The sequence below is a fragment of the Muntiacus reevesi genome, chromosome 3, assembly GCF_963930625.1.
Source record: "Muntiacus reevesi chromosome 3, mMunRee1.1, whole genome shotgun sequence".
Classification (NCBI taxonomy): domain Eukaryota; kingdom Metazoa; phylum Chordata; class Mammalia; order Artiodactyla; family Cervidae; genus Muntiacus; species Muntiacus reevesi.
In genome coordinates, this window is record NC_089251.1 from 223351576 (window position 1) to 223372224 (window position 20649).

The following is a 20649-nucleotide window of genomic DNA, read 5'->3' on the forward strand; positions in this document are numbered from 1 at the left end:
TTTCTTCCTCTTTCCCACAGCTACTTCGAATCCAGTAACACCTAAGCCTCCCTATTACAACATCTTGCTCTATTCTTTGGTGCCACTTATGTTAATTGCGGGGATTGTCATTTGTGCATTTTGGGTGTACAGGCATCATAAGATGGCTTACCCTCCAGTGCTCGTCCCAACTCAGGTGAGTTATTGTCTAATACTTCTTGCTGTTTTTGACTGTGTATTTAAAGAAATATTCCAGTGGAGAAACCACAGTAGGTAGTTACAAATCATTTTCCTTTAGAGTTAATTTTTGAATGTTTGTTGTCATGGGAACTATAGCTACTTTTGCAAATATATTAATTTGCTATATCCTAAACTTAGGCCTTGAGATAGAGTAGAATGAACAGTATTCCCATTCCTGTTCTTCTTTGGAGAGTTTTACTGTGATTATAGTACTTATAAATGTAGGGTACACTCTGCTGTGTTTCTTGAGAAGTAATTGATGATGGAGAAGTGATATTGAAACTTTTTCTTCCCCTTCTGTTTTCGCCTCCATTCCTAAGTTGTTGTGCCTTTTTCAAGACTTGCCAAAACATTCTTTTAATCACGGAGGAGAATTCAGTAAGTAACCATGAATGTGGAATAAAGAGGTTTCACACAGGCATGAAGAGGATACACCTGAAAAATGGTGTTCTAGGGAAGAGGAGCAAAAGGGCAGCATTTCTCATCATATGTTGTAGTTCCAAGTAAATATATTTTATTTTCAGCATATCAAGTGTGTAACTGAAGTCTAAAAACTTTTTTTAATGCCCTTGATTCTTTTTCCCTCAACACCAAATATCTGAAAGTATAGGTGTTGTGGGTAGTCAGAATAAATTCATGAAGTTTTTCTTCATTCTCTATTATGAGAACAATGGCAGCTGATTCAGTGCGTTACAAGGATTTTTAATATAAATAGTTAATATTCTGCAGGCAGACAGGAAGTGGTAACTTTTGGTTTACTTACTTGAGGTGTCTTTAAACTCTAATTTGTGTTTCTTTGACTTTTAAGATCACATTACCTCCACCTTCTGGATCTTTTGGTTTAACTTTGTTTCTCTAATACCAGTAGGATTAACGGTTAAAACTTGGTAGAAGAAAATGGTTAAGTCCTATAATTTAATGACCAAAACAACTTCTTCCCTTTAATCTTTATTTACATAACATATTCCTTTCTTGGTGCTTAAACCAATCTGTTAGCATTAGATCATTGATCCTTGTAATCTTTGTAAAATATATATATGGAGAAATAAGCCTAAAGGTAACACTCCTTTTTTAATAAATTAAGTAAACACACTATATTTTGTATAGCTGAAATATTTTAATTTTTAACATTAGTAGATAAATTGTGGGTTTATTAAAAATCATCTTTTAAAAATACTTTAAAATTTAAAAAATATAGTGCCTAATAAATATATGTAGTTTACTTCAAATGTCCATACACTTTCTCCACACTTTACCTTCTTATTGGTGGTAACTATTTTTTATTTAATATCTACATTTGAAAGAAAGAATGTTTCATACTATAATAGTATCTGAATTTACCCTGGATTTGTGATACAATAGAAACAAACTGGACACTACATTTAAAAACAAATTTGTTAAGTTTCATCATAAAACTTTAAAAATAATAATGTAATCCTATAGATAGTATTGATTTATATAAAATACTAGCTTAAAAAACTGATTCATGTCAATGTATGACAAAACCCACTACAATATTGTAAATTAATTAGCCTCCAACTAATAAAAATAAATGAAAAAATAAAAAATTCACCCATTAAAAAAAAATTTGGTTGGGTATTTTTATTTAAAAGTCTGAATATTTTATACCTGAGGCCACTTTATTTAGAAATATTGGGTTTGGACTTATAAAAAGGAAAGATGACTCCTTATTTATAAATGACAACTAGGAATGTTCAATGAGTGTCTACCTCTGTGGGTTTTAGGTATTTTTTCAGCCGTTAATATTTTTGTACACATTTATTTAGTGCTTGTGTTGTTCTGTACATACATACAGTTTGTATGAATTGTGTGAATTACTGAGAAATAAGAAATAAAATTAAAAAGGTTTTGAGATGGAATGACTGGGATGGTCAGACTTCATTGTGGAAAATACAAGACATGCCTGACTTTATACTTTCCTTCTGTCATGAACTGTGTTGTGGAAAAGGAGCATTGTCATCAATGTGGAACTTCATTTATGTCTTCTTTCACTATCTCAAACAGTATAGTGTCATGCCATCTCATTTTTGGTGAGGTTTATGCAGACTCCTTCTGCAAGACTCCTTAGTGGCCCTCTTGTCACAAAATGCTCCGTTTTATTTCTCCTTCAAAAAAATGATAGTTGTATTAAGCATTAATTGTACATTTATAGTATACTAGGTTACTGATAAGTTACATAGATGTCTTAATGTATACATTATATAAAAATATAAAAAATTAGTAAAATTTTTATATTTATAAAGATATTTATATTTTCATATATTTATAAAAAATCCATAAAACTTTCCCTTGATTTCCAGTTGTAACTAGTATGTAAGGATTATCTTTAGGATTTGTTCAGAAAAACAAAACAATACCCCTGAAAGTATGGAGCGGGGCCTGAGATATTATGATTCTAATAAAAGTTTCCCAGGCATTTCTGGTGACCAGCCAGGTGTGGAAAGCACTGATCTGGTTTTACCTCACAGGGTTGTTCATGTAGTGTTATAATGCCCATTCTATAGATAAAGAAATTGAGACATAGCAAAGCTCACAGGTATCAGAGCTGGAATATGAACCAAGGACTCTCTGACACTAAATCTTTGTTCTTACTGCTTATCCTGTTCTTCTCTTTTTTCAGAAAGCAGATGCTTTTGCTGCCTCAGATAATTCAGTGAACATCCCTGCCATCTCAAAATCATTCTCTAAGCTATTTTCCCACTTTGGGACGTTGAGTAATCTGACTACTAAAAGGAGCAATAACATGATCACAGTGTCTCACAGAGGACAGAAGTGGAAATAAACAAGTAACAGATAAATAGAAAGGCATATTCATGTGTTTTCCATTAAAATATTGTTTAGCACACATCTTAGAATAGGGTTGATGAAGATAGATTGGGTCTCAGGTAAAGAGTCTTGTGTTTCTGAGTTGGTGGTGCCAATGCCCTAGTTAATCAAGACTTATTTGAGGGGTAGGAGAAGTCGGTAGGGGAAACGTACTACACAGTTGAAGTCTTAAGCTGACTTCTGTATTTCACCCCATGTTCATGTCTCTATATTCAAAGTTTAATTTCAGGACCAGTTAGGGAAAGATCTTACATTCTTGCTGTGCATTTCTGCAACATTCTCCCTTTAGTTTCTTCAAACACTTCTAGACAAAATTTATCATTCCTTTTCTTAAGGGAAGTTTTTCTTAAAGTGTTGGCTAAAGACTGGTGATAGCTTATTGATGGATCATTCCTACAATAAGAAGTACATTTGAAGAGAATTTACAGTGATTCTCAGCAGAACAAGCTATAGTTACATGTACTGTGCTCCTTCATTGTTCTGATCTCAGTCTTTTATTCTCTTTGGGGATAAAAGATCAGTATTATGGAGATATTCTAGAGGACTAAGTGATTACATCTAAATGAATCTCTTAATAAGCTGGTTTCTGGTTGTTAAATGGTGGAATTCTTTATTTCCAAGACATCAAGTTGTTTAAAGTTTCTTAGGATTTTGTTAGTATTTTATTCTGAAGAAGTGATGTAGAGATATACATGCTTTAAAATCTAGTGTTTAATGATGGTTTTAATTTATTTTAAAATAAAAAATATTCTAAAATAGATCTATCATAGTTAAGGGTGTAGAAAAAAGTAACATGCTTAAAAAAAAAACTACTTTCTTTATAACTTGTAACCACCATATTTCTAACATTGTTTTACATTATCACTGTCTTCCCCCATCATCCTGGATGAAAGCCTTAGAGATAGCTACTTCTGCTCCTAGCCCTGTTATTTATAAAGTCCGCTTTATTTACCTTTTCATCCTTTCTGATCCTCTTGTTTTCAGGACATTTTTATACTGGAGGTTGAGATTATTTCTGCAGTCTCGTAGCTGGTCTTGTTTCCAGTTCTTCGTAGCTGTTCTTGTTTCCAGTTCTCTCTCTCCATCTATACTGTTTGCTATACAATAACATTATACATGTCTAGTTATGTTACTTCTGTGCTTAAAAATATTTGAAGGCTCTCAGTGTTCCAGCAGCAAGAATACAAAGTGTGGAGTCTGACAGTGGTCTTCCATACTTTGCCTTTTGATTATTTTCTCTCATTAACACCCTAAGCCATCCATCATATACATCTAGAAGGCTATTAGTTGTGTGCCATCCTTGAAAGGATAGAGAAACTAGTGCTCAAGTCAGTTTCTCTCTTTTGTGAGTCACGTGGATAACCTTGGTTAAGAAAGGTTTTAGTCACTTGTGAGCATGTTCCATTCTCGTACTTGATTATAAGCTCCTTAAAGACAAGGTATATATTATAATCACTATTGCATCTCACACAGTATTTCTATGTAATAACCATTCTGTAAGTAATGAATTGCTGAATTGACTTTGTTTCATTTATTGTTATACTAACATGATAATGCAGTATATTCAGGAATTGTTTCATAAATGTTTGAGGTGCTTTAGGGCTTTACTTTAAGGTAAATCTTGGGACCATGTTTCTTGGGGATAAGATAAGTTGAAGTATTTCAAGCTTTTATAAAAGAGTGTGATTATTCAATTTTCTGTGATCACAGGTGTGAAAACATCCTTTTAATTTGCATCACCTGGGTCACATTTCTCTTACCTGTCCTGAAACTGTCTTTCCACGTGTAGGTAGATGCGCTTATGGTCTCCAGTCAGTAAACTGAATGCAAACTTGTTTTTTTAGTACCAGTGAGTCACAAATATGAGTGAATTGATGCACTGACTTTATTATTAAGAACTCTTATTGTGGTTAGAGTTAATGTGATTTCAATAAAACTGTTTGCATTGTTTCTATAATCATATGTAAGCTTAAGTTTTCTGCTTATAAAATCTATGTGCTAATAAAACAATACCACTTGATAAGAAAATGCATTTTAGAGGCTAGAAATTGCTTGCCTTTACGAAAGTATGAAGTTAACTTCTTGTTAATTTTTTAAGGCTATAGTAATAGAACTAGAGTATTGCAACATTGGTACTTTTTAAATGACATCAGTCTCTTCAGTCCTGGCATCGTGACATTTTGTCTAGGTTTTGATAAGGACTAAAGGCTTTTAGATGTTTAGAATATTGAGTTGAGCATACAAAAGAATCCTGTTGACCTTAATATTAAAGTAGTGATAAGTTGATGTTTCACACTATGTCAAATTATTATCCACCAGGAAACCAAGCCATCTCTGATGATGGCTTGTAGGATTTTCCTGCTGAGGCTATATATGCTTAAAATTAAGAAGATACTAAAGGGGTAGCATAGTAGTATCCAGCCAAGTCTGTTTAAGAAAGTGTGCTGCTCCCTTATTTTGGAAGAATGCAGGGAAAAGTTTACCGAATTTTATTGAATATTTAATATGCTAATATTCAGTTATACTTACAAAATAAATATTACATCTGTAGAAGTGCATCTTGAAATAGGTTGATTGCTAAATGGTTGAGGTTTATGAACACATTTCTCTTGATTTTTCTCTTTCACCTTCTGTTCTTTTTAAAAATTAATTACAAATGGTTGCTTGTTACAGCAATACAAATTATACAGAAAGAAGTATGTCCAAAAAAAGAAAGAATCATTTGTTCCTCCTTTTCCTTTAGCAATTTACTGAAATACCAGTTTTAGGTTGGTGTGTATCTTTGACATTTTTCTCTAACCTCACTCGTTTGAATATGTGCTTTTCTTTTGTATAAACTATAAAATGTTATTCTGTAGTTGCTTTCCTTTTATTTAACAGTATACTGAGGATAGCTTTCAGCTCAGTACTTTCTAATGTATCTCGTTCTGACTGAGTGATGTTTTTTAGTGCAGCATAATGTATGCTCATGAAATACCAAAAATTGATGTTTTATTGATTTAGAGTTTGTGTTAGGTTTCTGCTAAGGGCTAGAACTTACATTTCACAAGTAGTAAGTAGTTTTTAATTGTATTATTTTAGGATATTTAAAATATGGTGATATAATGCTACTGTATACTCTTGAGCATATTTTTTCCCCCCGTTCATGCCTAAAAAGTAGTACAGGGCTACTAGAAATGCTGTCTGTGTTCATTATTTTTGTACTATAACCTAAATTACAACTTTTATGTATACTTTTAAACTAATTGTAGGGAGAACTGTCATAAATTATCCATAGACATGCTGCAACTTGACAGAGTGTTGCTCTAGGTGTGTATAAGTTATTTCTCTTACAGATGTACAGACAGATCCACTTGGAGATTGGCTGAAATTCCATGTCCAAAAGCGAAAAAGAAGGGCAGGGGAGAAGAAGTGAAAGTGTTGGGGGCTTGCGGGGTAGGTGGAGGGGGAGTCTGTATCAAAACCTTAAAACAAGTTAAAGCTGCACAATGAAATTAATCAAAGTACCTTATTTCTTAAAAATGACATACTAAATTAAAAAATCTTGAGATCAGTTTTCCTTTGGCCTGTGGAGGGCCCCGTCCCATTTGCCAGTTTGCAAATGGGACTGTTGCATATAGACCAGAGTGCCTAATATCTGCTTTTCCTTGTCTGCCAAGGAGATGGTAGGTAGGAAGAAGTGAGTTTGCTTTTCTCTGTAATTTTTATTTCCTGAGTCTCATCCTCAATCTGATCCATCATTCCTAGCTACTTCATTGCTGTCAAACCTTTTTCTGTTAATTTGAGATAATAGAAATGAAGAAGTCTATTTGTTAGTGAAAGCTGTTTGCATCAAGTAGGCTGGGCAGTGTTCACATTGGTTGGTTTTATTTTTGCTGAACTGTTCACCTGTTGCTGGGTGTCCACTGTGTGGGGTGTGCCAGGCACTGTGCTTGATGCGTAGTGTTAAGTGGCTCAGGGCCAGGCCTTGCTGGCCTTTTTGGAGCCCACAGTTAACATGTAGGTGCACTAAAAATAAGTTGCTTGATTCATTGTTTGACTTTGCAGCTTGGAAAGGAAGGGTGAAGAGAGTAAAAAGGGAGTTGCCCCAGTAAATTTGGGCAAAGATGGAGGAAAGGATTCCAGTTCTATGGTGCTGGGAAGAAGAGCCACATGTGGGATGGTGCGCTCATTTTAAGTGCTCAGTAAGTGTTAGCTGTTAATTGCCAGCCACCTCAAAATTGTACTCCCAAGGAGGAATTTTTTGAAGTTGTTGATTTCAACATCAAAACTGACTTATTGAAATCATTTTACTTGAAATTAACTTCAAAGTATTGAGACACACACACATACATGTATGTCAGTACTTTGAAGTTAATTTCAAATAATGGAAAAATTTCATTTTGAGTACTGTGTCAAGCACTTGTACAGAGCACTTTATACGTATTAGCTCATGTAATCTTTCAATACTGATGATGTAGGTTCTGTTTTATTATGTTTATTTTAGAGATAAGAAAATCAAGGCATGCATAAGTGAGGTGACTTGGCCTAGAGTCAGTCTGCTGAGGACAAAGCCTGGGCATTTATGTCTGAGTATTATCCATTGAGTTAATTTTAATTGAATGCCTTATTTCAATAAATTATTAGGTCAGGTCCATAAAAAACTAAAGTCAGATAAAGGGAGGGATTAGAGTATATAAATTCAATTTAAAATTTTTTTTTTTTCACAAGTTATTACATGTTGCTATTTTATTTAATATCTGCAACATTTTACATTGTTTATGAAGTAGTTACTTCCAGAAGACTGATATTTTCCTTCATGCCATGTCTTTGGCTAGTACTACAGATGTGATTTAGTAGGAACCATATGACCAAACTGATTCAAATTTTGTCTTTCTTAGCCTGAGACCTAAGATCCTGAGTTATTACAACCCTGACTTTGTCTTCAAGTTGAGATGCTTCATAGATCTTTTCTTAAAACAGGGCAGACGTGTGCATGTGGTTTAAAATATTTTTTGTAGTGACTATATATATTGCCTTGCAGATCAACATATCAGTTTTACCATATCACAATTATTACTGTATAGCATGGTCCTTTTCCTTTTTCTCCTTGAAGAATACAAATGCTAAATAAAAATAAAATTCCTTCTGTACACAGTAGTAAACCTGGTACTTCTAAGCAGCAGCCAGAAGAATGGACCATGGCTGCAGTATCTCTTTCAGACTTATAACCCCAGTGCTAGCTTCACTGATGAGCTAATCACTTCTTAGGGAGCTTATTCAAAATCCTCATTCAGCCACCTTGGTCTGTCTTTACTTTCGAAAATAGTTAGATGAGGAGAAACTGGAAAGTAGGAGTTGATATGTCACAGAGAAATTTTGAAGATCTGATTGGATAGAATCATGGCTGTGCATTTGACAGTGTCAGTATTATCAAATCTGTTAATGTATAATGTCTTGCTTTCCCTAGCTCAGAAACATTTGTCCTGATACACATGCTATATTATTTCTTTACATATTCTATTTCTGTCAGCTTGGCAGTAGTCCTTTTTAAAATTTGCAATTGTAAAATTTCTTAGAATGTAAGATAACTGGTTGATTAGAGGAGACAAGTCCCAAATTTGTCGATTTTTAAATACTTTTCTTAAAGAGTACTCAATTCTTCTTGATGGTCCGAAGAAGTTGTTGAGTGAGTTATTTAAAAAGTATGCATAAATATAAATCTTGGAATGGTTTAAATAGTAAGAGAAGACTTATAGTACATTTCCTATATTTTTATTTTTAGTATGTAAAATCTATTTTTCCAGAAAGAGTTCTTTATATTCTGGTTCTATATATATAACTGCCTATTGAATATCTCCACTTAAATATCTCCAAGCACTTAATAGACAAGGGTAGTGATCTTCTCTCTCAAACCTAGTTCTCATTAAATGGACAGTAACCATTTGGCTACACGCGTCAGAAAGTAGGATGTGTCCCAATACTGTGTTTTTTCTACCTAATCTGCCTCTCTCTCATACTTACATTATGTTTCTCAGAGATGCTCTCCTCAGGAAATCTTCTTTTTTTCACTTTGCCCAGTATTTGTTAGGTTCTCTTTATAGATGCTCACAGTAACCAAATTCCTTTTTATCGCTCTTATGTTATGATTATACACTAATTAGTAAGATTCTTTGATTAGTTTTTCTTCCCCACACTGTATAGTAGGTGTCAGGAGAGCCTGGGTAACCAGTGCCTGGCACAGACTAGGTGCTCGGTAAAGATTTGTTGAATGAATACAGAAGCATTATTCATTCCTTTCTGATATTGTCATAGTTAAATTTCTCTTTCCCTTAAGGAATCAGCAGCAAGTCTCTTTCTCATCTGGCAGCTTAATTACTTGACGCTAACGTGCTGATTTTGTTTTCACTCCTCTCTCCAGTCGCAGTGCATGGTATTCAGGTTTCACTTTCCAAGTTGTGAATCCATACTATTTTGTTCAGTTGCTTTTCATCTGTTTGTGTATTTTAGTCAATTTTTTTCTGGGGGGGGATTCCTATTGAGGCCTGTTCTTGGTGTCTCTTGTTTTGCTTGGATTGTCTTATAGCTTATTCTAATATTCATTTATTGAGAGGTATATTGAGCAAAGGTACACTTTTGATAAGATGTGTGGACGGCACCTGCTTGCACAGTGACATCCTTGTCTCTGAAAGCGCTGGTATAGAAACAAAAACTGAGAGATGTCTAAGCTTTGGGACGCTACCGTCTAGTTATTTATTTGGCATGTATTCCTTTCAAGGGATAAACTTTACTCTGGAGTACTGAGAAGATGTTTTGATAGTGGGATTAGCTAAGCCTTTTAGGTGAATTATTAAATAATTCTGAATCGTTATCACAGGAGAAAATCAAAAAGCAAGAAAAACTAGTTAAGCAACTGGTACACATAAATTGTCAAATCTTTTTCGTCAGTGCTGTTTTCTGTAGAAATGTTGGAAACTGGGGAAATATAACCAGCGATCGGAAGGATTTGGAGCCTTTCTTTACACCTGTGACAGTATTTCTCTTGATTTTAAATTAGGGCCTTATTTTGGGATGACTAGGAAAATGAGAATCTTCTTCAGTATCTGAGTGTCCTGCATCTGAAGAGAATGCGTGGATTTCTTCCCAGGGCCACCACTGCTTGGCCTCTTTACCTTCTTTACCCTGGTTGTGGCTGGGTAAATAGTTACCGGTGGCCTGGTCTGTCACTGTGATCTACTCAGTTCTGATCTTACTCTTCTCCTATCTTACTCTCTTACGCTAGTTGTATTATTTATGTTGTACATAAATAATAATGTACACTGTCTGGGTAGACAGGCACCAGAAATGTTTTTCTGTCTCACTGTAAGGATTTTTCTATCTTCCATGAAAGGAAATGGAGTAGTTAAGAAAGTTGGAGATTCTAGATTCTGAAGACAACTGAGAAACTCAAGTCTAGCTATATAAAAATTTCTTGCGCTTCTCCTACAGTTTTTGTTAAAGGCAATACTGCCCTCTGGTGTCCACACTCCAATTCCAACCCATAGTTTCTTAATTAAATTGCCTTCCTTCCCACCCCCCCTTTTACAGTTTAGGCCCTAAAACTTCTTAGAAAAATGTAAAAATTATTTAAGACTTTTGGTTTAGTTTATTTTCTGGCTTGAAGTCTGTTGGATCAAGTAACTTGGGGTCATACTAGAGTCATCTGTATAATACCTCTTATCTGATAATGTCCATAATTTTTTTAAAGAATATATTACTTTCCTCTGTTTATAAGGAAAGTGTTCTTAGTTCTCATTTTAAAATATGATGCATTGGATCATTGCCAACTTTTAAAAAATGAAATCATTATTCCTCTTCCTTCACTTTTGTAACTGATGTGTCATTTTTCATTTCATTCTGGATATAAATCGTAATTTCTTTTGCCTGTGTTTTTTCTTCACAAGCATGCCTTTCATATAATGATAGAGGTAAGATGCATTGATGTTTGTTTTACGGCTGTGGAACTTTGTGGATGCATACTAAACATTTCGTTCTTAGATTTTGTTGTTGCTTTATTGTGCATCCTTTACAGTTTATAAATTTATGTTATAGTTTTTTCCGCTTACAATATTAAAAACATTTATTTTATCATAACATTAGTTTTGGGTTTTAAAGAATTGTTAACAATGTTTGTATTTATCTAAGGTGAAATGTGGAAACAATTGTTTTAGTTAACACCTAATGGCTAAATTTTTAGCCTTAAAACCTTGGATTGGTTAATTTTTATAGTATGTCATTAATGTCAGCACGTGCTCATTTTTAACAGGTGCTGACTTTCTCATTGAACCGATTATCTTTTAATATGAAATCTGTATTTTCAGGTAGTTTATTGCATCTTTGGCATCTTTAGTAAATGGACTGACTAGAGGAATTGATTTTTCACTGTCTAGAAATTTAAGGCTTTTATTTAGATTTGAATTCGCCGTTCACGTGGAGAACTCAGAATAAGTGGTTGCAGACCGCTTTACAGCTCCTCACTTCTAATCTTTTATCCATTCTTGGTTGTAGGGCTGATGCTGGGGAGTGGTGCTGGGGTGGTGGCCCCTGTTGTTTGCATGCGGCTTCTCAGCATGATGTCTTCTGCTGCCATAATTTTCACATACAAATGGGGTAAAGGAGAGATGCGATCAGACCCATGTTCTAATGCGTATCTTTTTCACCGGGCAAAATAGCATAGGTGCTGCGAGAGAACTGAAACCTAGGGAGTTTTCAGGAATTCTGTGGTCCTTATAGTTGTCCCTCCAGAAGTGGCTTTTCTCAGAAGCAGGGCAAGGCTGTGTTTTATGGATAACATCAGAGTGCTGTCATTATGAAGTTTAAGTTTGAATTTGTCTCCCAAGGTGTTCATGTATTTTAAAGGTATAAATCTTTATTCCTAGAAGCAAGTGTTGAGTTTTTTATAAATTAGTAAAATGATGCTAATAAATTGAAAATAATTTTTAATATTCTTAGATTATAGGATAAATAAAAGCTAGATATAAGAGAAGCTGTTAAAGCTTCCTATAAATGTAATGAAGAACTGAAAAGTATGAATTAGAATATTCTAATAATATTTTACTAGAAAAGCAAAAAGATACATCGGTTGGTATTGTAGGTTTTATAGTTATAATCTTACAGTGTTCTCATTTTTAAACCTGACCTTTCCAAGAATTATAGAATATTGTTGAAAACCACATATTTCTAAAAGTTCTGACATTTTGTGGGTGCTGACTTTTTAGACCTTTTTCTCACCCTTTGAAAATTGGCCTGTGTTCTTGTCAGTTTCAGCTTCTTAAGGTAATTTTGACAAGGCATATTTCAGGCTGTTAATATATAATGTTGACCATAGTGGTAATATCATTAAGAGAGTGATCTAAGATTTCTTACCGAAATAATGGTAGCTTCAAAACTTTGTAAGTAGAGTCTTGAAAACTAACAAGGACTTTGTAAAGTTTATCTATACATTTGGGAAGCATCCAGTGATTTTTTTTTTTTTATTCTAAACATAGGCATTGGAAATTTTTGTTTCCTAAAATTAAGTTTAATATTACATTAAAATCTTATTTTGAACAGTTAATATATTCTTACTTTGAGATGTGGATTAAGTCATCTAAATCCTGTTTTATAGACTGAATCGTATCCATATGGTTGGTACTCTTTAGAATAGAGAATGGATAATGTGTATGTTACCTAAAGAGACATCATCAATCAGTTTATATAAAAGTTATTACAAATCTTAGTGGGTACGTATAGTCCCATTTTACTTGGTTATTTTCCCTCATCAGCTTTCAGCTGTTATCTACATGCTTTAATTTTGGCATCCCTGCTTTGAAAACTCAACTTTTCTAACTTTTCTCTAAAAGATGAGGGAATCATTGACTTTAACCTTGTAGTTATAAAGGTTTTCAAATTGAACTTTTTCTCTTTAGTTAGCCTAATTATTCCTTTATGCATTTATCCAGCAATTCTTGAATTCTGAGGGCTGAGTGGATTCCTTTGCCTTTAGAAGAGTGGTTTTCAGCTTTTTGCCCTCTTGTCTCCACGTTCACAGAAGTCGTATGTCCCTGCCAGTGGGATCTCTTATCACAGACATGCTTGATCAGTCAGGGGATGAGGGAAGGAGGGAGGGTTTAATACTGGTGAACATCACAGTCTTGTTTCCCCTCCCACTGAGGGGCCATACTTCGGGAAGGTTTACATTTGACTTCCTTGACTTATCACTTTGTTAGCTAAAACAGTCTTTAGCTCTACTAACCTTTCATATTTAGAATGTGTGAAGGAAACGCAACTTTTGTAGATATTTTAAAATTATCTGATGTTAGAATGGGTCACAGGAAGTCTTCTGGTTTATCATACTGTTTTAAAATAGGAATTTGCAAAGCATTTTTAGAAAGATTGTCTACTTCAGAAGAAATTGCATTGTTTTTTCTTTAATACTCTGCAATGTTTCTATTGCTGAGAGTCTTTCTAATGTAGATGTCAACTTTTAAAAAATCTTGAGTGGCACTTAGGGGCTAAATAATGCCTAAAGGGAGCACTAACTGTCTTGAGGCATTAGAAGAGGAGTTCTGTTTTGTTTTTAAAGGGAGAGTAAAGGCAGAAAGACATGCATTGATGAAGGGGGTGACATATAATTTCTGAGTGTCTTAGGCTCCACCCAGTGCCATTAAGTCTGTTGCCACAGAAATTTTAGTTACTTCTTACAGTATTCATTACCCAGTCCTTCAAACATCTCTGGAAGCATTCCAAAAGGCTTCCTTCCTCATGCTTTATTTGCAGATATTGAACTAATAGAATGCTTTCTGCAAAGAGTTGCCACTTCACTTTGTATAGGAGGATTTCCTGGTGATGCTGTACTCCTATTTATATATTTGCTCCATTTTAAAAATTAACTATAGCCGTATACTTCTCTTACATTTACCATACCGTATCATCTAATGTGACCACTTATTTTCTGAATTATAATTTGTATTTTCTTTGCCATTAAGTCCCAAAATACTATCTCAGTCAGTTCTGGGAAATAATTATAAGCGAAAGGATAAAGTGTTACTGGGTGGAAAAATTAGAATGAACAGAGCAGTTTGGTTATAGCAACACTAACTTACATATTTTTATGTGTGCTTTGTATTTGAAATTCTTACTTGTAATGTATTTGAGAATAGCCGTGGGTATTTCTGATATTAGTGAAAAAGAGTTGAAGCTAAACACTCATTGGGGAAATAATAGATTTTGAGGAGTGGGTTTTTGATGCATAGCCATAATTTGCTGTTCTGTTACTTTTCAAATCCTTACTCTATAAGGAGTTATCAACTGGATGAAATTGGGATACTATTAGTAGTATCCTGAAAGGTCACAGAAAAACCTTAGAATTAATGAGACTGGATCAAAAAGATATTTTCTCTTGGTTGCTATGTATATGTAGCAAGCACGTGTGCATGCGCGCGCGCGCGAGCACACACACACACACACACACACACACACACACAGAGTAATAGTGTTGATTGTTATTATGAAAACTGAATTCAAGATCCTTGCTTTGCGATCACTATAGATAATTAGTAATGCTTGAGAACTCACTTTGGGCAAGATTGAAGTTAATGTCATTTGTATGTGTTTACCATTTTTGTCAATTGATTCCTTCATATACTCACTTTTTCCTGATATTTAGAAGTGATATGTATCATGTGCTGCTTTTTAAAATAATACCATTATTGTTTGTAGGACCCCGGACCACCCCCACCTTCTCCATTACTAGGTTTGAAGCCATTACAGTTACTAGAAGTGAAAGCAAGGGGAAGATTTGGTTGTGTGTGGAAAGCCCAGTTACTCAATGAATATGTGGCTGTGAAAATATTTCCAATACAGGTATGTTTATTGCAATTTTCTGATATGCATATATTTGTTAAAAGATGCAACTGGTTAGGTCATTGTAACTCAGAAATAGTCTGAAAACACATGCCATATGTTTCGGGGTGGTTTTGTGCTACTGGGGAAAATGGTTAGCCCTTTTATGTCTGTCTTCTCATCTGAGAAATTAATCATACAACAGTCATGTTTGTTTGGAGGGGTGGAATTTCAGTATATGCACATATTGGAGAAGTTTTTGCCAATAAAAGTTGTACAGAAATGCAGAGATGATTCTAATTAAAAAATGTAATTCATTGTTTGAGTGGTTAATTTTTAATTTTTAATGTCCCGTTGACATTATCAGAAAAAGCAAACAGAATAATGAAAGAGTAGTGAGCTTTGTTTTAGAATTGCTCTTTGGAGATATTCAGTATTACTACTAGATTGGATTTTGTTCTACTTTTGAGTATTGATGTAATCGTTTCATTTTGTTTGGTGAATTTTCAGAGGCAGTCAGCTGACTCCAAATAATTGATTTACTGTTGACTTGTTCTTGTTTTAGAGGCCAACCTCATAAAACCCTGGTCTCACACCTCTGAGATACCCTTTAGTTTTGCTCCATTCGTGGTATAGATCTGTGATGATTCCTTTGTTCCTGTTGTCTGTTTCTTCACCTGTGGCTAATGCCGTGCATGGTGTTGGGATCCTGGCTGGGTGTTTTGATTCAGGTTTCACCCCTCCCCTGCACCTATATAGTAGATCTTCCTTATACCAAAATTATTCAGTTTCTTTGTCTACTATACCTAGACTTTTGCCCTCTTACTTCTTTGAAAGCCTGTTTCTCAGAGTCTGTGAAGAAGTTTATTCCTTTTTTTTTTTGGTAGCAATGCAGATACTGTTAAGTATAGTTTAGTTCTCAGAGGAAAAGTCTATTGGGCCAATGAGTGTTATTTCATGTGAGGATGCACTTGGATTAACCTAAGTGTAACAACAACAATGATCATAGCTAACATTTTACTGAATGGTTCTATTGTGTCAGATAAAGGTACTTTATATATGTAAGTACACATTAATATGTATCCATGTATTACCCATACATAAATACAGCATACATTACACATATAACACAACAGCCCTGTGAGGCAGACACCACAGTCCCTTTTTTACTAATGAGGAAATTGAATGATTATGTAATGTGCCAGAGATTCGTAGATAGTTTGGATCCAGAGGGTTCGTAACCATTGTGCCTCCCTCTTTCATTATTCTCCCATTGTGAAAAGAAACTAATCCTTTGTAAGTGGACAGAACACATAAGAGGCATGGATCCCTTGCAGGCACAAGTGAGTCTGTGGTGTTTCAAATTATTATATTGCATATTTATACCCCATTGCTTTCTTATTGACTCTGCAGGGTATTCTAAACATTTTGTTAAGAATGTTTGACATACTGTTAGTCTTCGGAAAAAATTTGTTTTCTATTTAGATGAAGTCATTCTCCCTGAATTTCATGTCTCAGATTATTCTTAATAGTAACATAGGTGACTTCACACCATGATGAAATTACATTGTAGTTACTAACTTGCATATGGAACATGTTGCCATTTTTAAGATTCAGAAGTGCGGCATTTCTGATAACTCCTAGATTTCCAAATTAGAGACATAAAAAAGTATGTTTGAGGGAAAGAGGCAGTGCAGGCATTTAGTATGGAGCTGTTACCTGTTGTCAGAGTTTTCTTTTATTAAAAAATAGGACAAAAGAAAACCAAAGAATCTTTTAATACTTAGCCTTTAAAAAAGAATTCTTAGAACTCACTTGAGTAACCTCTTAGATATGGTTTGTTTGCCTATGTTCTTTGCATTCTTATTTTTCTTTCTTTTACCTCTAGGATAAGCAGTCATGGCAGAATGAATATGAAGTCTATAGTTTGCCTGGAATGAAGCATGAGAACATACTGCAGTTCATTGGTGCAGAGAAGCGAGGCACCAGTGTCGATGTGGATCTGTGGCTGATCACAGCGTTTCATGAAAAGGTAGAGCTATCCATACGTCCCATTCTAACTCAGTAAAGTCAGGGTTGGCTTACTTGCCTAATGTTGGCTACAAAACCGTCACTCACTTCTCTGGGGACAGGGTGTTACTGGTTAATCTTTATAAATAACCTATTTTAAAAATAATTTGTATTAATAGAAAAACAAAGATGACAACTTTTTCACCTAACCTTCTACTTATAGAATACCAGTCTTTTGTCCCTGATTTCTTGTGCTGCAGTTACTTCTCTTACAGATAATGATTTTAGTATAGCCAATGGTTAGTAGTTTTCATTTGCCATTTACCATCCACTTTTATTACACAAGCCATTTTTCAACTTGAATTTTGTTTCTTAAAATTCTTTATAATCAGTACTGCTTAGTGACAAAAGTAGGGTCAGGAAATTTATCTGATCTTTGATTTGTCACTAATTTGTAGGGTAGTTACCACCAAAACACATTTGCTATTTTTCCTCGATTTTTCTACTTTCAGAGTTAGTATGAAAGTATACATTAATGAAGCAGGAAATTGGGTTATTTTTGCCAATCAGTTTCATCATTGTCAGAAAAAAGTGGCTCTTTTATTTCTTTGATTCTTAACCAAAAGGTTGGCAGTGATCTCCAGAGGAAGATCCTTTAGGTTAGTTGTTTATATTTTAATTTTTTGTTCTCCTAGTCTTAGGATATAATATCTTTATAGTCAGTATATTTTAACTTCTAAAATATTTTCTAGAATTTTAGATTTCCAATAATCTTTTTTTTTTTCTCTTAAATTTTGTCTTCTAAATGAGAAATTGACTGTGCTTATAGCAAACCTTTAAAGACTAGTGGTATTCCTTTCAAGTGTTTATTAACGTGAAACTTAAAACCTTTCAGAAAGAAATGGACCTTGGATATTATTCACTGAAAGGAAAGATATGTTGCCTTCCATAACCTCTTAAAAGTAAAAAGGAAAGTCTCCATATACACATGGCTTTTATCAAGAACATAAGTTGTTTTTTTTCCCCCTTTCTTTAGGGTTCACTATCAGACTTTCTTAAGGCTAATGTGGTCTCTTGGAATGAATTGTGTCATATTGCAGAAACCATGGCTAGAGGATTGGCATATTTACATGAGGATATACCTGGCCTAAAAGATGGCCACAAACCCGCCATATCTCACAGGTAGAGCTGAATTTATATTATTCTCCCCAGTAATTCAGTATTTGTTTATTATTTAAACTTTCAAACCATTGGGCAAAATTTTCCCCTAGTTATTTAATCATGCTGTCGGAGGCATTTGATTTTCATTTGTTTTTCAAATTAGCTTTGAGATTGGCCAGGAAGTATTTTGGATGATGTATATATATTAACATCATTATCAAAGGTGAATGATTGACTTATGTTTCAATTTGTCTTATTTCCTAAAACATAGTTAAGAATGAAAGTGTATTTATCTCAAAGGAGAAATTTGTTTTGCCTCAAAACATGATTTACTTCAAAGATGATTATAAATAGGTATAAGAGGATGTAATTAAGGAGAGATTTTCAAATTTATTTTTGGTTGTGTTTTGAATGACCACGTGATCATTACCGAAGCTGAGGTGATGGGAGGCATGATGTGAATAATTGGGTTGACTAAATTTCCTTTTTCAGTGAAGAAATAGTACTTGGACCCAACAACTGTCAGATCCTTAAAGGGAAGACATTAGTTCCCTTTAAACATGGGATTCGGTTCGCCACTATAATTTAACTTCCTTGAACCTGGGATCAGTTTACCATCTTATGTTCAATTTAAAGATGGTTATTTTAAATTAACTGATGCTTGGAACTAATACATCAGGTGGTGTTTAGGTTGCAGGGAAGCAGTGCTTTTATTTCAATTCCAATTTTGAAAACCTTAAATGACTTTCACCTCTGAAGTAGCTCCCCTTCATCTTCCTGCATACAGTCTAACTGCCTCTTCCTGGATTTTTGCTTGCTTCACACAGTCCTATGGGAAATAATCCTTGTGAACCCCCAAAGGTTACTTTAAGTAGGGTACCTAAAAATTGATTGAGTCTATTTTGTAGCATTTGTGGGTGTCTGTGTCCTCTGCCTCACTTTGGTCTCTGTGTCTGCACACATAAATTTAACCATCGCTTACAACACAGATGTGTTTGCCTGGGGTATAGTTATCTCTGGCATGAACTAGTTGAGGCTGGAGTGTAGAGGAGAGCTGATTGCCTTAAAATGGTTACTCTTTTCGGAACACCAGGATCCAGCTGGAGCATGTGTGTTTATGGTGAAAACTTTTTATCTGGTAAACATTCCTAGGGATGCTTCTTGTACAGCCAGGTTGATGAATATAAGAACCATTAAAATAAGGGACTATTTTAAAATGTAAGCCTGTGCCAACACACAAAAGACTCCAATCCTGCTATTATTTGAAAATTTTTTCATTTTGGTTTTTAAACTGAAGTTTCAATGAGAGTTTCTAACTATAAACTTGAAATATGCTTATCATCTTAATTTTTTGATTGGTAGATTGGAGTGACATAGATAACATGAAAGCTGAACAGTATCTTTGGAATGGCTGCTCTTTATAAAATGGCTTTATGGAGAGAATTCCTTCCTATTGTCCCTGTAGTAGATAGGAGTTGGTCACTGTACCCTTGTGCTTCAAACTATATGGAGACTTTACTTAAGCTTTTTTCCCTCTCCTTTTTCTGTATTTCATACTTTTTTTTATAGCATACTTAGTTTTTTTTCCCTAGTCACAGTCAAAAAATTTAAAAGATAAAATTGTTTTAACTGAATTTGAATACTTTGTCTATCTTTCTGTTTGCAAGGGACATCAAAAGTAAAAATGTGCTGTTGAAAAACAATCTGACAGCCTGCATTGCTGACTTTGGGTTGGCGTTAAAATTTGAGGCTGGCAAGTCTGCAGGTGATACCCATGGACAGGTAAGGATGATAACTATAAACTCTTAAGGAAAAATAATCCTGTCCCATATTTTCTTAGATGGTTGATCTGGAATCAGTTGGTCTAAAATTATTGTGGTGGTTATTAAATTGGCATCTAATCAAGAATAGCTGTCTTGAGTAAGTTTTAAATTTGCTAAGGAAGATATTTTCATATGGTAGTTAGATCAAGAAATTCATCTAAAACAATTCAAATGTTATAGGACTCTATTTTTAAAACTAATCAAAGGAGACTCTATCACATTTTAATAGGCCTCATTCTTTTAGGGAGTTCTTAATATTATTAACTCACTAGTTTTAATTTGAGGTTTCCCTAGTGACTCAAATGGTAAAAGAATCTGCCTGCATCGCAGGGGACCTGGGTTTGATCCCTGGGTTGGAAAGATCCTTGGAGAAGGAAATAGCAACCTACTCCAGTATTCTTGCTTGGGAAACCCATGGACAGAGAAGCCTGATGGGCTACAGTAATCGAAGTTTACACAAGAGATCTCAGCAACAGGAGCCTGTAAGGAAGGCCAGAGAGGACAAGAACATCCATATGTTTTATTCTCAGAAACTGAGGCTAGGAAAGGTGTTTTCAAAACAGTTCGATGGGAAGGTGTTATTTCCTTATAAAGCCAAATGATTTTGTTTAATCATTGCTTCATTTTTCAAATTATGCAAATTATTTGATCACCTGATTCTCAGCTTTCTTTTTTCCCAGTGTATGCTGTGTTTTTGGCCTCCAAGAACACAGCACAACAAATTTTGGCAGTATCGACTAATGATTCA

The 20649-nt window shown here is 34.4% G+C and overlaps 1 protein-coding gene across 1 annotated transcript in view; it reads left to right on the forward strand.

The window, feature by feature from the left end:
- Positions 1-20649, forward strand: part of ACVR2A (activin A receptor type 2A) — a 90048-nt gene that overhangs the window by 61374 nt on the left and 8025 nt on the right. The window contains exons 4-8 of the mRNA XM_065931491.1: positions 21-175; positions 14785-14928; positions 16796-16939; positions 17954-18099; positions 19746-19860. Coding sequence (XP_065787563.1) covers positions 21-175; positions 14785-14928; positions 16796-16939; positions 17954-18099; positions 19746-19860 — 704 coding nt within the window. The remainder of the gene's footprint in view (positions 1-20; positions 176-14784; positions 14929-16795; positions 16940-17953; positions 18100-19745; positions 19861-20649) is intronic.